A 14,691-nucleotide genomic window follows, 5' to 3' on the forward strand; every position below is an offset into this window, starting at 1 on the left:
AGCTCTACGACCGAGGTACTCCACTGCTCATCGGACCGCGTCCCGCGCCCTCTACCGACTGATCTCTGGCCTTCTTCCTCCTTGGGCAATGTGGTGGCGGCGAATTCCGCCCGCAACCTCGGAGTCACGTTTGACTCTAACCTTCAGCTGGACGGCTTTGTTAATAAAACCATTTCCACATGTATGATGCTACTCCGCACCTTGCGGAAAATCCTCCCCCTGCTCCCGCTCCATGCTAGACCTGAGGTGGTGCGTGGCATTATCCTTAGCAGGATAGATTATTGTAATGCACTGCTTCTGGGGGCACCCGGCACTTTGATCAACAAGCTACAGCGCATTCAAAACATGGCTGCGAAGCTGGCTCTTTCTAGGCCGCACGCTGCCTCCTCTTCCCTCGCACTTAAAGACCTTCACTGGTTGCCAGTTCAACAGCGAATTCTTTTTAAATCATCCTGCCTGGTCTGTAAGGCTCTACATGACCACGGTCCAGCCATGCTTCATAACTTCTTTTCTTGGTACCACGCAGCGAGACCTTTACGCTCCTCTTCATTACATCTTGTGGTGGTTCCGAGGATCCATAGGCTATGGATGGGGGGCCGGTCCTTTGGACACGCAGCTGCCAAGCTCTGGAATTCCCTCCCTCTGTCCTTGAGGAGCTTGGACGACCTCTCATCCTTCAAGAAAAGTCTGAAAACTCATCTTTTTCCCTAGAACAGCTTAAAAACGTGTCTGTGTAGATGGTTCAGTAGAGTCAAAGCGCCAGGATACCCTCTGGGTGGCAGATTCGCGCTATATAAGTGCACAATACATACATACAGATGCCTCATCCCTACAGCAGGCGAGGCCACATGGATGATGTGGAGTTCTAATTTTGTGGTCTCCTTCAGAGCAGCGGTGACGCATAAATCTGTGGAGGCCTTGAAAGGGTTTCTCTCTTCGATCAAGGGGGAAGTAAATTCTGTGCTCACCTATAATAAACCTCTGTTCGAGGCATGTGGGCTGCTGAATTCATATCTGTGCATAGATCGCCGCCTAGTGTTGGGTCCGGATGATTGCACATTGTTGTCCTGGAAGAGTCTTCGAAGTATCACGAGATAGGTGGCTCCTCCCCTGGACTACAGTGCGCATGGGCATCGACTCCATCCCCAGATTGTTTTTTTCCGCCATTGGGTTCGGATGTCTTTGGTTCCCTCTTGTCGGAATCGATAAAAATCAACTTTACTCTTAAGACCAAAAGGTTTTTAGGACTTGTGTCGGTATTGTCTTGCGTTCGGCTTCGCAACTTTCCTCGGCTCCGAGTCGAGATTGTACTTCCGCGTGCTTTCGGCGCAGAAGGGCCTAGTCGACGCTCCGACTCTTCAACATCATGGAACGAAGTCCATTCAAACGATGTCCGGTGTGTGCCTCTAAGTACCCACATATCGACGTCCACCCGGTGTGCAACAAGTGCTTGTCGCCGGACCACGACGAGGCTAAGTGTATGGCCTGTTCCAGGTTCCGGTCGAAGAAAGCACTCCAGCTCCTTCGAGCTGCGCGCCTGGAGGCCCAGCAATCTGCACCACCGCCTGCAGACATTTTCGATGCTGGGGAAGTCGAGGACGATGATATCCAGGACATCACAGAATCTAACCCCGCGTCGGAGGTCGAGGACGACTACGACGCAGAGACCGAGGTTTTCTTTGAAGTCGTCGAGGAGGTAGGGGACGACGACGGGGCCCTTGCCACTGTGGAGGATAGCTCGGACGAGGAGCTTCCTCAGACAGACTCCGGGGCCGTACAAATACATAAGGCCCAGGTCGAGGGATCGCCTTCAGGCCTTACCCGAGACCTTGCTGTAAGTTCCTCGGCCCTGCCTGCTGGCCCGGCCACGGACTTTGGTACCGATTCGGTAACGCAGAAACCGAAAGTGAAACTTACTGTATCGACGCCAGAGGTATCGAAACCAAAAGTGCGTGTCGCACTGGTCGGATCGAAGACTTCAGAGGCCTCGGCGCCGAAGAAATCGAAGATGGCCGTCGAGCCGAAGAGCCACGTCAAAATGGCCGACCCGAAAGACCCTGCTCCAGCCAAGCCTCTAGAGAAACCGGCGAAAGCGCACATGCCAATCCTTTTCACCTTGCCGCCTAAGACGGCGCCGAAAGCTTTCGCTGCTAAACAGGGGGCCGGCGTGCCCGAAAAGGTGTCTTGGACGCCAAAACCGTCGTTGGTGGTCCTCGGCCCATGGCATCGACAACTTGCAGAGGAAGAGCGTCAGAAGCATTTCATCGACGCCGAAACGGGCAGGCTTTCCCTCCTGAAGAGGAAAATCACCCCTGAGCCCCAATTGGAGTCATACAAAATCCCACTGAAACGAAAGATGGACTCTGCTGGGACTCCTGCCTTGGTGGAGCCCATCTCACCACAGGCTCCCGAACTCTCGCCCACTCATTCCAATGTCGACGCTGGTGCGGGTGACGACGACGATGAGTACAGCTACCCCATCTACACAGACCCAGAGGAGGTGACTGAGCCCTGGTCTGCTGGTGGCGATCCTGGGGACCCGCATTCTGGTCAGGACCCTCAGCTTTTCTCAGCCAAAACTTCACCCACTGAGGACTCTGCGGCTTTCAATGCCCTCATTGAGCGGGCAGCGGCCAATCACAACGTCGATCTGCATGCTGACCCTGTGGACGTCGACTTCCTATTTGACACTTTTTCTGTCTCTGAAAAGACTGTAAAGACTCTCCCAATGCTGAATGGGGGTTTTAAAGCACGCTGCTGAGGTCTTCAAAGAACCCACCAGGGCGAGGGTTATCAACCCAAGAATCGACAAAAAGTACAAAGCAGCGCCCACTGATCCAACTTATTTTAAGGGACAGTTGCTTCTGGACTCCCTGGTTGTCTCCAATGCACGGAAAAGAGCCAACTCGCAGACTACGGGTGATGCTCCTCCCCCAGACAAGGAATCGAAAGTCTTTGAGGCTTCGGGGAAGAGGGTGGCAGCGCAGGCAGCCAACATATGGCTCATCTCCAACACGCAGGCGCTGGTGGCGCGTTATGACAGGGCACACTATGATACTCTAGAGACCCTTTTGCAACATTTACCGGATCAATATAAGGAAGCGGTGAAATGTTAATACAGGAGGGGAAGCTAATCTCCAACGCTTCCATAAAGTGCGCTCTGGGCGTGGCTGACACCGCCGCACGCGCAATTAACACTAGCGTTATGCTGCGTAGACATGCATGGCTAAGAATATCTGGGTTCAAGCCGGACATTCAAACCACCATCTTGAACCAAACAGTCAACCCAGATCACCTGTTTGGCCCGGAGGTTGACACCACCCTTGAGAAGATGAAAAAGGACACCGACACTGCAAAATCTATGGGTGCCTTGCAGTACCAGCAGTTTCGGAGTGGGTCCTTTCGTCGCTCCAATATTAGAGGCACCTCAAGGGGGCAACTTTCGCAGTCAGCGCAGTTTTACAAAAGCAACACCCAGACTTCTTATACCAACAAGGGTCGGGGTGGATACCGCGGCAACAACGCCAAGGGCAGAGGACGTGGCAACAACAGCTCCAGGTCCTCCACCGCCAACAAACAGTGACGCATTGTCACTGCCCCCCGACCACACAACACCGGTCGGGGGGAGACTCCAGCAGTTCCTGCCCGTGTGAAAGTCCATCACCACGGACAGGTGGGTCAGAAAACTTGTTCAATTTGGTTATTGTCTGGAGCCCACATCCACTCCACCCAACATACCTCCAAGGCACCGTCCTATGTCCGGCGAGCACTTGCACTTATTGCAGCAGGAAGTCACAGTCATGCTGCAAAAAGGGGCAATAAAGCTTGTGCCTTTGCAGGAAAGAGGCGCGGGAGTTTACTCCCTGTACTTTCTAATTCCAAAGAAGGATGGATCCCTCAGGCCCATCCTAGATCTCAGGCCCCTCAACTTTTACATCCTATCAGAGCACTTCCACATGCTCACACTGCAGCAAGTTCTCCCACTGCTTCAACAGGGGGACTTCCTGGCAACTCTGGACCTGAAGGATGCGTACTTCCACATTCCGCTACATCCTTCACACAGAAAATACCTCAGGTTCACCATCTAAAACCAGCACTACCAGTTCAAGGTTTTGCCTTTTGGGGTCACCACGGCACCCAGGGTTTTCACAAAGTGCCTGGCGACGGTAGCGGCGCATTTGAGACGTCAAAACATCCACGTCTACCCCTATCTGGACGACTGGCTCATTCAGGCGAAGTCGGCCCAGCAGTGCGCCCACCACGTGTCCCGCACCATTCACCTTCTGCACGATCTGGGGTTCTCACTGAATTACCCAAAATCCCATCTCCAGCCCGCCCACATACGGCAGTATCTGGGTGCGACCATAGACCCTCTGGCGGCCACAGCACAGCCAAATTCAGTGAGAGTCGGCAGCATTCAATCGCTGATCCAAAAATTCAGACCTCAACACTCGCTTCCAGCAAGAGTGTTCATGCAGTTGATAGGCATGATGGCCTCCTGCATCTCCATTGTCCCGCACGCGAGACTACATATGCGTCCGCTTCAGGAGTGCTTAGCACGTCAGTGGACTCAGGCTCACAACCAGTTGAAAGACCTAGTGTTGGTGAGCGGTCGGGCATACAACTCTCTGCATTGGTGGAATCCACGAAACCTTTGCAAGGGCCGACCGTTTCAGGAGCCTGTGCCGCAGATTATCCTGACAACGGACGCTTCTCTCCAGGGATGGGGAGCGCATGTACTCCAATACACTGTGCAGGGACTAGCAACAGGGGAAGATGCACATCAACGTTCTGGAACTGATGGCAATCTTCATGGCACTCAAGGCTTTCAAAGTACATCTCTGCAACAAGGTCGTGTTGATCCGCACGGACAACATGACGGCGATGTACTACATTCATAAGCAGGGAGGCACACACTCTCCGCAGCTGTCTCATCTGGCTCAGAGCATGTGGAAGTGGGCCATTCAGAGGAACATCTTCCTCATGGCAGAGCATCTCCCAGGCAAAGACAATCAGATGGCGGACCTGCTCAGCAGGCACAGCCACCAAATGCACGAGTGGGAGATACACGCATCAGTACTCCAGCCGTACTTCCAAACGTGGGGTCATCCAGAGATAGACATGTTCGCCACGCAGGAGAACGCAAAATGCCTAAGCTTCGCCGCCAGGTTCCCACACCCGCTGTCGCAGGGCAATGCGATATGGATGAACTGGTCAGGCAAATTTGCGTACGCTTTTCCCCCAGCACCTCTGATACCGCTGGTGGCACGCAAACTCCGGCAACACTCGATGACTCTCATCCTAGTTGCTCCAACGTGGGCTCGTCAACCATGGTACACCACGTTTCTGGAACTGTCCGTGGTACCGCATCAGAGGCTACATCTCACACCCAGCCTTTTGACGCAGAGCCATGGCGACATTCAGCACCCAGATCCGTAACAGCTCAACCTGGCGATCTGGCTCCTGAAGTCCTAGAGTTTGGCTACCTGAACTTACCTCCCAATTGCATGGACATCATTCGGGAGGCAAGGAAGCCCACTACTAGAGCCTGCTACGCGGCAAAATGGAAGCGGCTTGTCATCTATTGTGCAAACCACAACATTAACCCGCTGGACGCTTCTATTCAGAACATCATCTGTTACCTTTTCCATCTATACAAGTGTAATCTGGCCTATACTTCCATTCGCATTCATCTGTCTGCAATGGCCGCGTATCTCCAAAATAGACAGCACCTTTCACTCTTCAAGGTGCCTGCCATCAAAGCTCTTTTGGAAGGCCTCAAACGAGTTATCCCGCCACGGACTCCACCAGCTCCTGAGTGGAACCTCAATGTGATTCTTACCAGGCTGATGGGTCCTCCTTTTGAACCACTGCATTCCTGCGAGATTCAGTTCTTGACATGGAAAGTGGCTTTCCTCGTAGCAATTACATCACTACGGAGGGTTAGTGAATTACAAGCCCTCACAATCCAAGAGCCTTTTATCCAAATTCCTGTAGCAGCTGCAGTAGTCACATATACTCATAGCATGGTCATCATTCACTGAGTTTCACTCAATCTTGGCCACAATGGCTAAAAACAATCTGGAGATGGAGTCGATGCCCATGCGCACTGTAGTCCAGGGGAGGAGCCACCTATCTCGTGATACTTCGAAGACTCTTCCAGGACAACAATGTGCAATCATCCGGACCCAACACTAGGCGGCGATCTATGCACAGATATGAATGTTAGCAGCCCTACATGCCAAGAACAGATGCATACTGGTAAGTAGCATATTCGATGTTGTACCTCACAGAGCATGCTGGCATGGTCTTTAACACTATCTTTTTGGAGGCACTGATGTAATGGCCCTGGCTAGTACTTAACTTAGTCTCACTTTCCATGAGACATCCAGCAGGTGCCTCAAAATCAAGGCAGACAATCTCTGTAGATACCATATTGCTGACCACAAATGTTGACTACCCCGAAAGGTTGTTTGAGAGAGCCTCACCCTGAGGGGCACACCCTCAGAGGACATTTTTCCCGCCGCTTAATCACCTCATTGTCTGTAGAGCATCTCTGGAGGACATATTCATGCTTTCAAGGACATTGGTCTTATGTATGCAAATCCTCTCTTTCTGCGCGTTGTGAGGAAAATGAGACAGGTCAGAGCACATATCATTCTGATGGCCAAAGATTGGACTTGAAAGATCTGGTACTTGTCATTCTTGATCATCCTATCACATTGAGAGAAAGGGAGGATTTAGATACCGCACTTCCTCTTTAGACACACCATAGATCACAAGAGCTGTGACTCTGTAGACCGAACAGATAATTCCAATTCCTGACTTCTTGTCCCCAGGTTATTGGACCAATTTTGGGTCAGAAAAATATTTTGTTTGAGGTGGTCTCACTCACGTAATGTAGCATACTTAATCACTGTCTACCTCCTCCCACCCTGGTAAGCTGGTATTACCATGACGGTCCCACACCCAATTAATGAGGGAGTTCTTAAGGTATATTCTTTTCCTGGATAATACAGGGATCCAGTTTATATTAAAAATACCTTAAGGTATTCCGCAGGTACATCCTTTTTTATGTGGTACCTCCGGTGTGATTAAAATGTGAATAAAGAAATTACTGCATGTTTAGTGGTACCATGGCTCCACCATCCTATGAAAGTGCTGACATGTTTTTGCACGTCCTAAGAGCCAGATAATAGGTCATGTACATTCCTCAGGGAAAAAGTATCCTTCTCTCTAATTTTATGGGTGTATGTTAGTATATATTGGAAAGACCGGAATTTTTTACCGCTCCTTATTTGAATTTCAAGACTTAGGGTACAAAAGCATGATATGATCCATTGTGCTGGAATAGTGATGATTTGTAGAAAAAGCATTCAATGACACAGCACAGGTGATAAGGTAATAACGTAAATCACATGCACAAACAGAACATGCTTATCAAACATGCAGCTTTCTGACAGTCAACATGCATGCGAGTGTAGCTTTGCTTACCCTATTTAGGGAGGCTCTTTTAACTTCATGGTCTAGCAGTGGTGGGCCCCTTCTGTAGTCACAGGCTTATATATGGAATATTATGGGTTGCCCTCTGTTAGTGGAATCATTGTTATGTGTACCATCTTTATATGAAAGAAAATCATTGGTTGCTGGGTCTATAGTTAGAAGTGTACTATGATGAATGTCTTAGTTGGGCCCTGCTCCCTGCCCCCTGCCCCAGCAGGTCTGTCAGAACTTTCAGTTTCATGATTAATGATAATCTCTCCATGAAGGAATATATTCAGTCTGTCTGTTGTTATATTTTGCTACCATGTGATTGCTTAAATAAGTGTTCCAATGGTTACCATTGAGGTCCAGGAGAACGCTAATCCAAGCTCCGCCTGGAGAATGTAAACGCCTTACTGGTAGCTGCCCATGAGGCCCTGCTTTAAAAAAATGCAAGTGGTACAAAATACAGCGGCGAGTTCATTCTCTAATCACCCTACAAGAACCCCTTTGTTGCCCACTCTGAAGTCTCTTCTCTGGCTACCACTTAGGAAGCGGTCCTTGTTTAAGTTTCTCTGTTTGACATATAATCCCTTGACAGGTGTGGGTCCGGCTTATCTGCGTTCAAAGCTTACACTCTACTGCCTCATCACAAATCTTAGATCTAGAGCAAAGCTTTCTAAAGTCCCCATCGCATCGGTCCCACAAGATACCACAGTTGGTCTTTTTCCTACCTAGCACCCCTTTCATTGGAATAAGCTTCCTCTCCACATCTGTTCATCCACTAACTTTACCACCTTTAAAACACTGCTGATGACCTGGCTATTTTAATGAGTTGGCTTGTTATAATTTGGGACAGCTCTGAGAAACTCCTTCAGGAGTGAGTCTTTGCATTATATTAACTTCCCTTAACATAACATAACAATGTCTCAGGCTATTGAATGATGACATGCAGTACAAAGTACTAAGGCAGTGCCCTTCCTTATGATGTGATGGAGGAGATCACATTTCTAGTAGATGCAGGAAAGGAAAAGGGGTGGATCATGAAGGAGGAAGCAGAATTCCTTATCAAAAAAGACCCACAACCACCCTATTTTTACATAGCCCAAGAGCCGCAAAATTAAACATCCTCTCCCAGACATTTCAGGGATGGCGACGATACTCTATGTACCTTCAGACTCCTCACCACAAACCTGCCACCCTATTCCGGTGTGCGAACTTCCAGGCCCCAAGTCAGATTTTGCTTACTATCAGTTATCACTTCCATTATGTCAGTCATGTCTTTGGGTGTAGAAAAGAAGTGGTAAAGTGATGTCTGTGGACGTTTAAGGCACCTGTAAGCAGCTGCATGTTGTCATGTCTGGGGTGGGACAGAGAGACCATCAAAGGCACAATAACTTCACCTACTAGCGTGTAGAAGCTATGAAAGGTTTCCCAGATCATGCCTGGGTCTTGAGAGGGTAGAAAAAAGGAGGAATCTGCTGGTAGGTAGAGTATCCACCAGAAAAAGCATTACTAAAGGTACGTAACTTATTTGTTTCCCAAAATGAGAGCTTTCCCATTCACTCACCTTGATTAACACCAATGGCTTGTTTTTTACTGTAGCTTCCTACAGCAGTTCTGCTGTTTTGCACAATTGATGCCACCATTACCCTTTTTTAAGAGTTCCGAGATCGTCAGCCTCAGAAACAATAGGTTTGAGAAGGACATTCTCAGCACTGAACTTGTGACTTGCTGGTCTCACTTTGGTGTCAGTAGTGAGCATGTAACTCACTGGGTCATTGCAGACCTATGTCTAGAATAAGAATAGTGACTTGCGATATGGAAGCCGGCAGCCAAGTGTGGGGACATGGTTATGTGAGTGCCAAAACTTCAATTCTTCAACCTAAACATTTTGTTTTGTGCCTTATGACCTGGCACACATCTGTTTGTTGAGAAGTTTATACGGTTTATGATAGGTCTCCGTATAAAACAACATGGTGATCACAAAAGATCTTACCCACCATGGTGAAAAGCAAATATGATTTTACATATTTTTATCAGTTCGAGTTATTGCAAGTTAAAGACGACTTCCTTTTTGAAGTTGATGAGCGCAGAACGTGCTTTCTATCTTTTTAAGATACTTATTAGAAAGATCCTTAGCCCCATTCCAGTGACTGATTCATCTGCTGTGTGTCTAGCTTGACACCAGAATGTGTTTTATGCCTTATAATACATGGTATTTACTCTTCCCAAAAACTGAAGTCATTGATCTCTTTTACTTGCGTATGGCAAAGATGATACAGTTGTAGAAATGTGCAATAAATTTGGAATCTATAGTCAATATTAAACACACTACTAGGTAGCTAGTAATTTGTTGTAAAATCAAATTATTTATGAGATAAAGTAATCTTTGCTGTACATTATAAGGATTTTACAAGTCACTGAGGAGTTTCGTGCCCATATAGAGAAACAAGGCTGAAGGTGACTTGTAATATACTTTTAAGATACAGTAGATTGATTTTAATGTCTTATAATACATGGCCACACCATCACCCATCCCTTAAACCACTTAAATCAATGACGTGGTGTGCTTTTTCATATGAATGAGACGTGTAGAATAAAAGTAGAAAGTGTAGTGCAAAATTAAACATTAAAAAAAACAGTTAGCAATTTGTTGCACAAAGATATTTGAATATGTTTAGATAAGTCAGATTGAAAATTGCTGTAACTCTGAATGTGTAGAAACTTTCAGATGGATTCTGTCTTTCATGCAATGCCATAAAACTAAACAAGTTGACATAATTATCTCCTTTCTGTTGATCACTGTTCATTTTTTTAAAACATATAAGGAGAAGCACAAGTCTATTCTTGTTATCCTTGTTTAATCTGCAGCTGTAATGATGCTTTGTGACCTGCCTTTCACCTTGGCTGCTGCGTTTTGAAAATAGGCATTGTAATGTACCACACCAGATGTAATATCTTTTAACAGTTGATCATTTTGTTATTACATATGACTAGCAATGTTACCCCTCAGCACCAAACCTCAGCGCCGTGATATCCTACCTAGGATGATTGTTAGCGCTTTATAAATAAATTAAATACAAATTAAATACACCTCAACTGTATTTAAGAAATTAGAGAAAGACTTATATATAGGGATTTCAGGCTCCTGTGTAATATATATATATATATTATATTTAGAACAACAAGAGTACCCCAAACGAGTCAGCACAGGACCTCGGGGAGCATACTTTAGGAAACAACAGTGGTCCCATGCAAATGAATTTACAAAAACAATTAATATAGACACAATCAATTCTATATAGATATGACTTGTCCAGCCGGACAGAGGTCTCAATGTTTTACTTCAGAAGGAATAAACAAGGAATTTCCTTCGACGATTTCACGTGGTGGGGCACAAGCCTGTACCCTACAGACATACAGATTAGTACATTCGAGAAAACAGTGGACAAGAACAGGGCTTTTAGGCAAAAGCTTCAGGGTTCTGAAATAACAATTAGAAGAGATAAATCAAAATGAACCTTCACATCTACATAGTACATGGTATAAACAATGTATAAGGTACATAAAAGGTCGACGGCGTTTCGATTCCACTATTAAATGATGGCGATCATCATCAGGACATTGATTAATGCCTAATTCGGTCAAGCCTCTATTGCCTAGAAGACATTGGGTATTGAGAAATAGGGTGAATAAAAGTAAAGTTGTGGAAGTTATCTTACATAGTGGTGATTGGTGAAAGGTGGTGAAAATTTAAAAAAAAGTTGTGCCATTTCCTTAGTGGTGGAACATGAAAAGAAACTGGGGCATTTAACACCCTACGTTTGTTGGTATATAAATAGTTCCACTTGCAATGGTCATATAACACTGCCTAGAGTTCGACAAGGCTAATTAATTGCGGTACAGACAGAACAAAAGCCGAGAAGCCCTCCGTAAAATTCGATAGTGGACTCAAAGGGCAAGGCTATGGTGACGTCTTATGAAACCGGAAGAGAGAAGGACGATGATGAACCATCGGCGTGGTGAAAGTGAACAGAGCGGCAGTGCCAATGGCAGGGGGAAAAAAAGGAAAGAATTGAAGTGCGGGTGGACTAAGTGAATCAATGCAGTCCACTGTGTGCGGGCAGCTGCAGTGGAGATGCCCCAGTATGGTTAGGCAAGCCGAGTTGGGAAGTGCGGGCAGACTAAGTGAAACAATGCATTAACACGTTGTCGTGGAGTTGCAGTGAAGACTGCGAGATTAAGTTAGAAAAACCGAGTGGGGAGAGTACTAATAGGCGAATAGAGATTGGTGACATATGACCACGAGGGTCAAGAGAATATTACGGCTGACGTGGTGAAACCGGCGCAGTGAGGGTCAAAGTAAAGGGGTTGCTGGGCTTACCTAGTATGACCTAGTGCTACGGAATGGACGGTTAGTGGTCTGGGACTCCCTAAGAAGAATTACGGGAGAAAGTATTAAGGGTCGGAGGAATGGACAGAGCTAAAAGGGCACGCCCGGGAAAACGGCATAAGGGGCTTACCAGAATCAGGAGCCGCGGAGGCGTGTCCATAATATGCAGCGCGTTGGTTGCAGAAGGTACCTGGGAGGGAAAGGGGATGGAAAGTCAGAGAGGGGGTACATATAAAGTTGTCCTGGGATAATTTACATGGGTGGACAGTGAGGCTTACCGGTTCAGTCGGTTTTCAATCCCTCAGGGCAATGCGATGGCTTGCCGGGATCTGCTACGCTTCATTAACGTGAGAGAGGGCTCCTGATTGGTCGGGGAGGGGGGCATGGAAAGAGGAAACGGGGATGGCGGCGGCCATGTTGGGCAGGGCATGTGATTGCTCGGGGAGGGGGGCATGGAAAGAGAAAACGGGGATGGTGGCGGCCATGTTAGGCAGGGCATGTGAGGTGAGAATAGATTACTGCGGTAATAGGAGGATATAAATAGTGATTAAAAGTTGTGAGTGGGAACAGTAGAACACAATAAACATTAAAAGCAGAATACATTAGTAAAAACAATGAGTAGCAATACGGATTCGCACAGAAATTTCTGAAAAGACAACAGGTCCTGCTGATAAACAGATGGCCATCTATTATATCAAATTGGTCCAGTCTTCCTGAAGATTCAGTCCAGAATTAAGACTGTCCGTTTTAAGGATCCATTTTAATTCTTCTTTGTTCAATAGTTTAGAGAGATCTCCACCTCTTGGGGGGAGGATCACTTGGCTGATCACAGTCCAACGAACATCATTTTCACAGTGTCCTTTGTCAATGAAGTGTTCAACCAATGGAGCATTCGCCGTTCTACATCTAATCCTACTGCGGTGTTGTGAGATCCGTAGTTTTATTTTTTTGTTTCGTTTGTCCCACATAGATCATGTTGCAGGGACACATGATGGCATAGACGAGATTGCAACTGTTACAGTTCGTGAAAGTCTTTAACTCGTTTCTCACATCTTTAAAGATAAACTCTTTACAGTCAATACAAAATTCACAGACAACCACATATGTGTAATATATGCAGTTTAATATCTCACTTTTAAAAAACGTATTTGAGAATGTGTGGTAACTTTCAGAGATGTCTGCTTTCTAAACACCACTGCTATAAATTTCTCCTTTCTGCTAAGGACTGACAACTCAAGGTAACCATAATGTCGAAGAGATGAAAAGCCAGTTCTCTAACCCATTGTTTGAACGCCAGTTCTGATTCTGCTCAGTGTTCTTCCTTTTCGCATTTTCTGTTTTCACTGGCAGCAGGCATGGTGATGCCAAAACTGAACTGTTATAAAGCATTTCATTACAGTGGCGAAGTTATTTTCTTATCACATGTGCCTAGTGACTCACAACTAGACCGTAATAAGAAAATATGCTTTTATACATATTTTGCAGATGCACCTGCTTTATAGTGAGATACACAATACCCTAAATATGTTTCAAAATATTAGAAATTAGATCTGTATTATTACTGGCTCCTGCTACTTTGAGAGATCACTGGGCATAGGCTTAGCGCATACCTGTACATTGCCACTGATTATTGTTGTCTTTTTCGCATTGCTCTTTAGGTGAATACACTGTAGGGTCAGTACAAGGATGTCTTATTCCAAAGGCACAATGCCATTTTACCATCTACCCTCTGTATGAGTCCGCCTTGTGATGCTGCTTTCATAGTAAAACTCCTTGAATTATCTTATCCTTGCTCTGTCTGGCACTGTCTACAAAAGTGTACTACTCTTAAATTGCTAATACTTCATGGTTTAGCTAGATTTGCCTACCAACTACTCTTCCTCACTATTCATCTTCCTTCCAGTGTTCTTTTACTTCTGTAGGCTTTATTTCATGTCTGTTGCCGGAATAGCATATTTAGAAGACATTTACCAGTAGAAGGATATGAACTATTGATATTTGATATAGGGTAAAGTATTTCACCTTGTAGTATTAAATGAAATTTGTATTAGAAAATACATTGCTCACGAACATTGTTCTCCCATTTTCAGCCAAATATGAAGAATTGACAGAAGACGTTAGTAAAGCTTTTGAGAAAGGTACTGTACATATGTGTTTAGCTTTCCTCTGATCACTAAGGGTATGGGGTATGACTGATTACCAAAATGTGCATAGCAAAACATTTCAACAGAGCCTTCATCCATAACTGAGGCTCTTTTACTTTGTCTATTGAAGAATAAAACCAGTGTTTCATAGTTGCCAGCAACATACTGCCCTCTAACAAAGCAACCCCATAAATGATCCCTCCATTTTTAAATATATATTCTCCCAGCAAAGATAATTGCATGCATTTTATTGTCTGAATTTAGTTTAGAACAATGAGAAAAGCACAGCGGTGCAAACTTTACTTTTTTCAGAATAATAGATTTGATAGCTTCCATTAGAGCTGGAAAGATGGCAAGGGAACTTTATAGCTACAGAATATAGATAATAAAGATATTGTCTGCCATAAATATTACGGCCTAAATAAAATTTTCAAATATATCACTCAATTTCATGTAGACCTTTTTGTAAGCAATATTTGGGATACAATATTTTTTGTCGGATGATATTAAAGCCACAGTGTTTGATACCATGTGATATAGGGCCTGATTAAGCTGTTGGTGTGACGAGCGTCCGACTGATACTGTCGCGCAATGGAATGGCGTATAAGTCTGTGGTTCCACCCACTTAATTAGGATGCGACCGCCCTGTGGGCAGTCGCAAACATCTAT

The 14,691-nt window shown here is 45.8% G+C and overlaps 1 protein-coding gene across 1 annotated transcript in view; it reads left to right on the plus strand.

The window, feature by feature from the left end:
- The window catches only part of HSCB (HscB mitochondrial iron-sulfur cluster cochaperone), a 142,145-nt gene that overhangs the window by 94,567 nt on the left and 32,887 nt on the right, over positions 1-14,691 (plus strand). The window contains exon 5 of the mRNA XM_086943161.1: positions 13,969-14,016. Coding sequence (XP_086799287.1) covers positions 13,969-14,016 — 48 coding nt within the window. The remainder of the gene's footprint in view (positions 1-13,968; positions 14,017-14,691) is intronic.

This window comes from Lissotriton vulgaris, chromosome 11, assembly GCF_964263255.1.
Source record: "Lissotriton vulgaris chromosome 11, aLisVul1.2, whole genome shotgun sequence".
NCBI classification, from domain to species: domain Eukaryota; kingdom Metazoa; phylum Chordata; class Amphibia; order Caudata; family Salamandridae; genus Lissotriton; species Lissotriton vulgaris.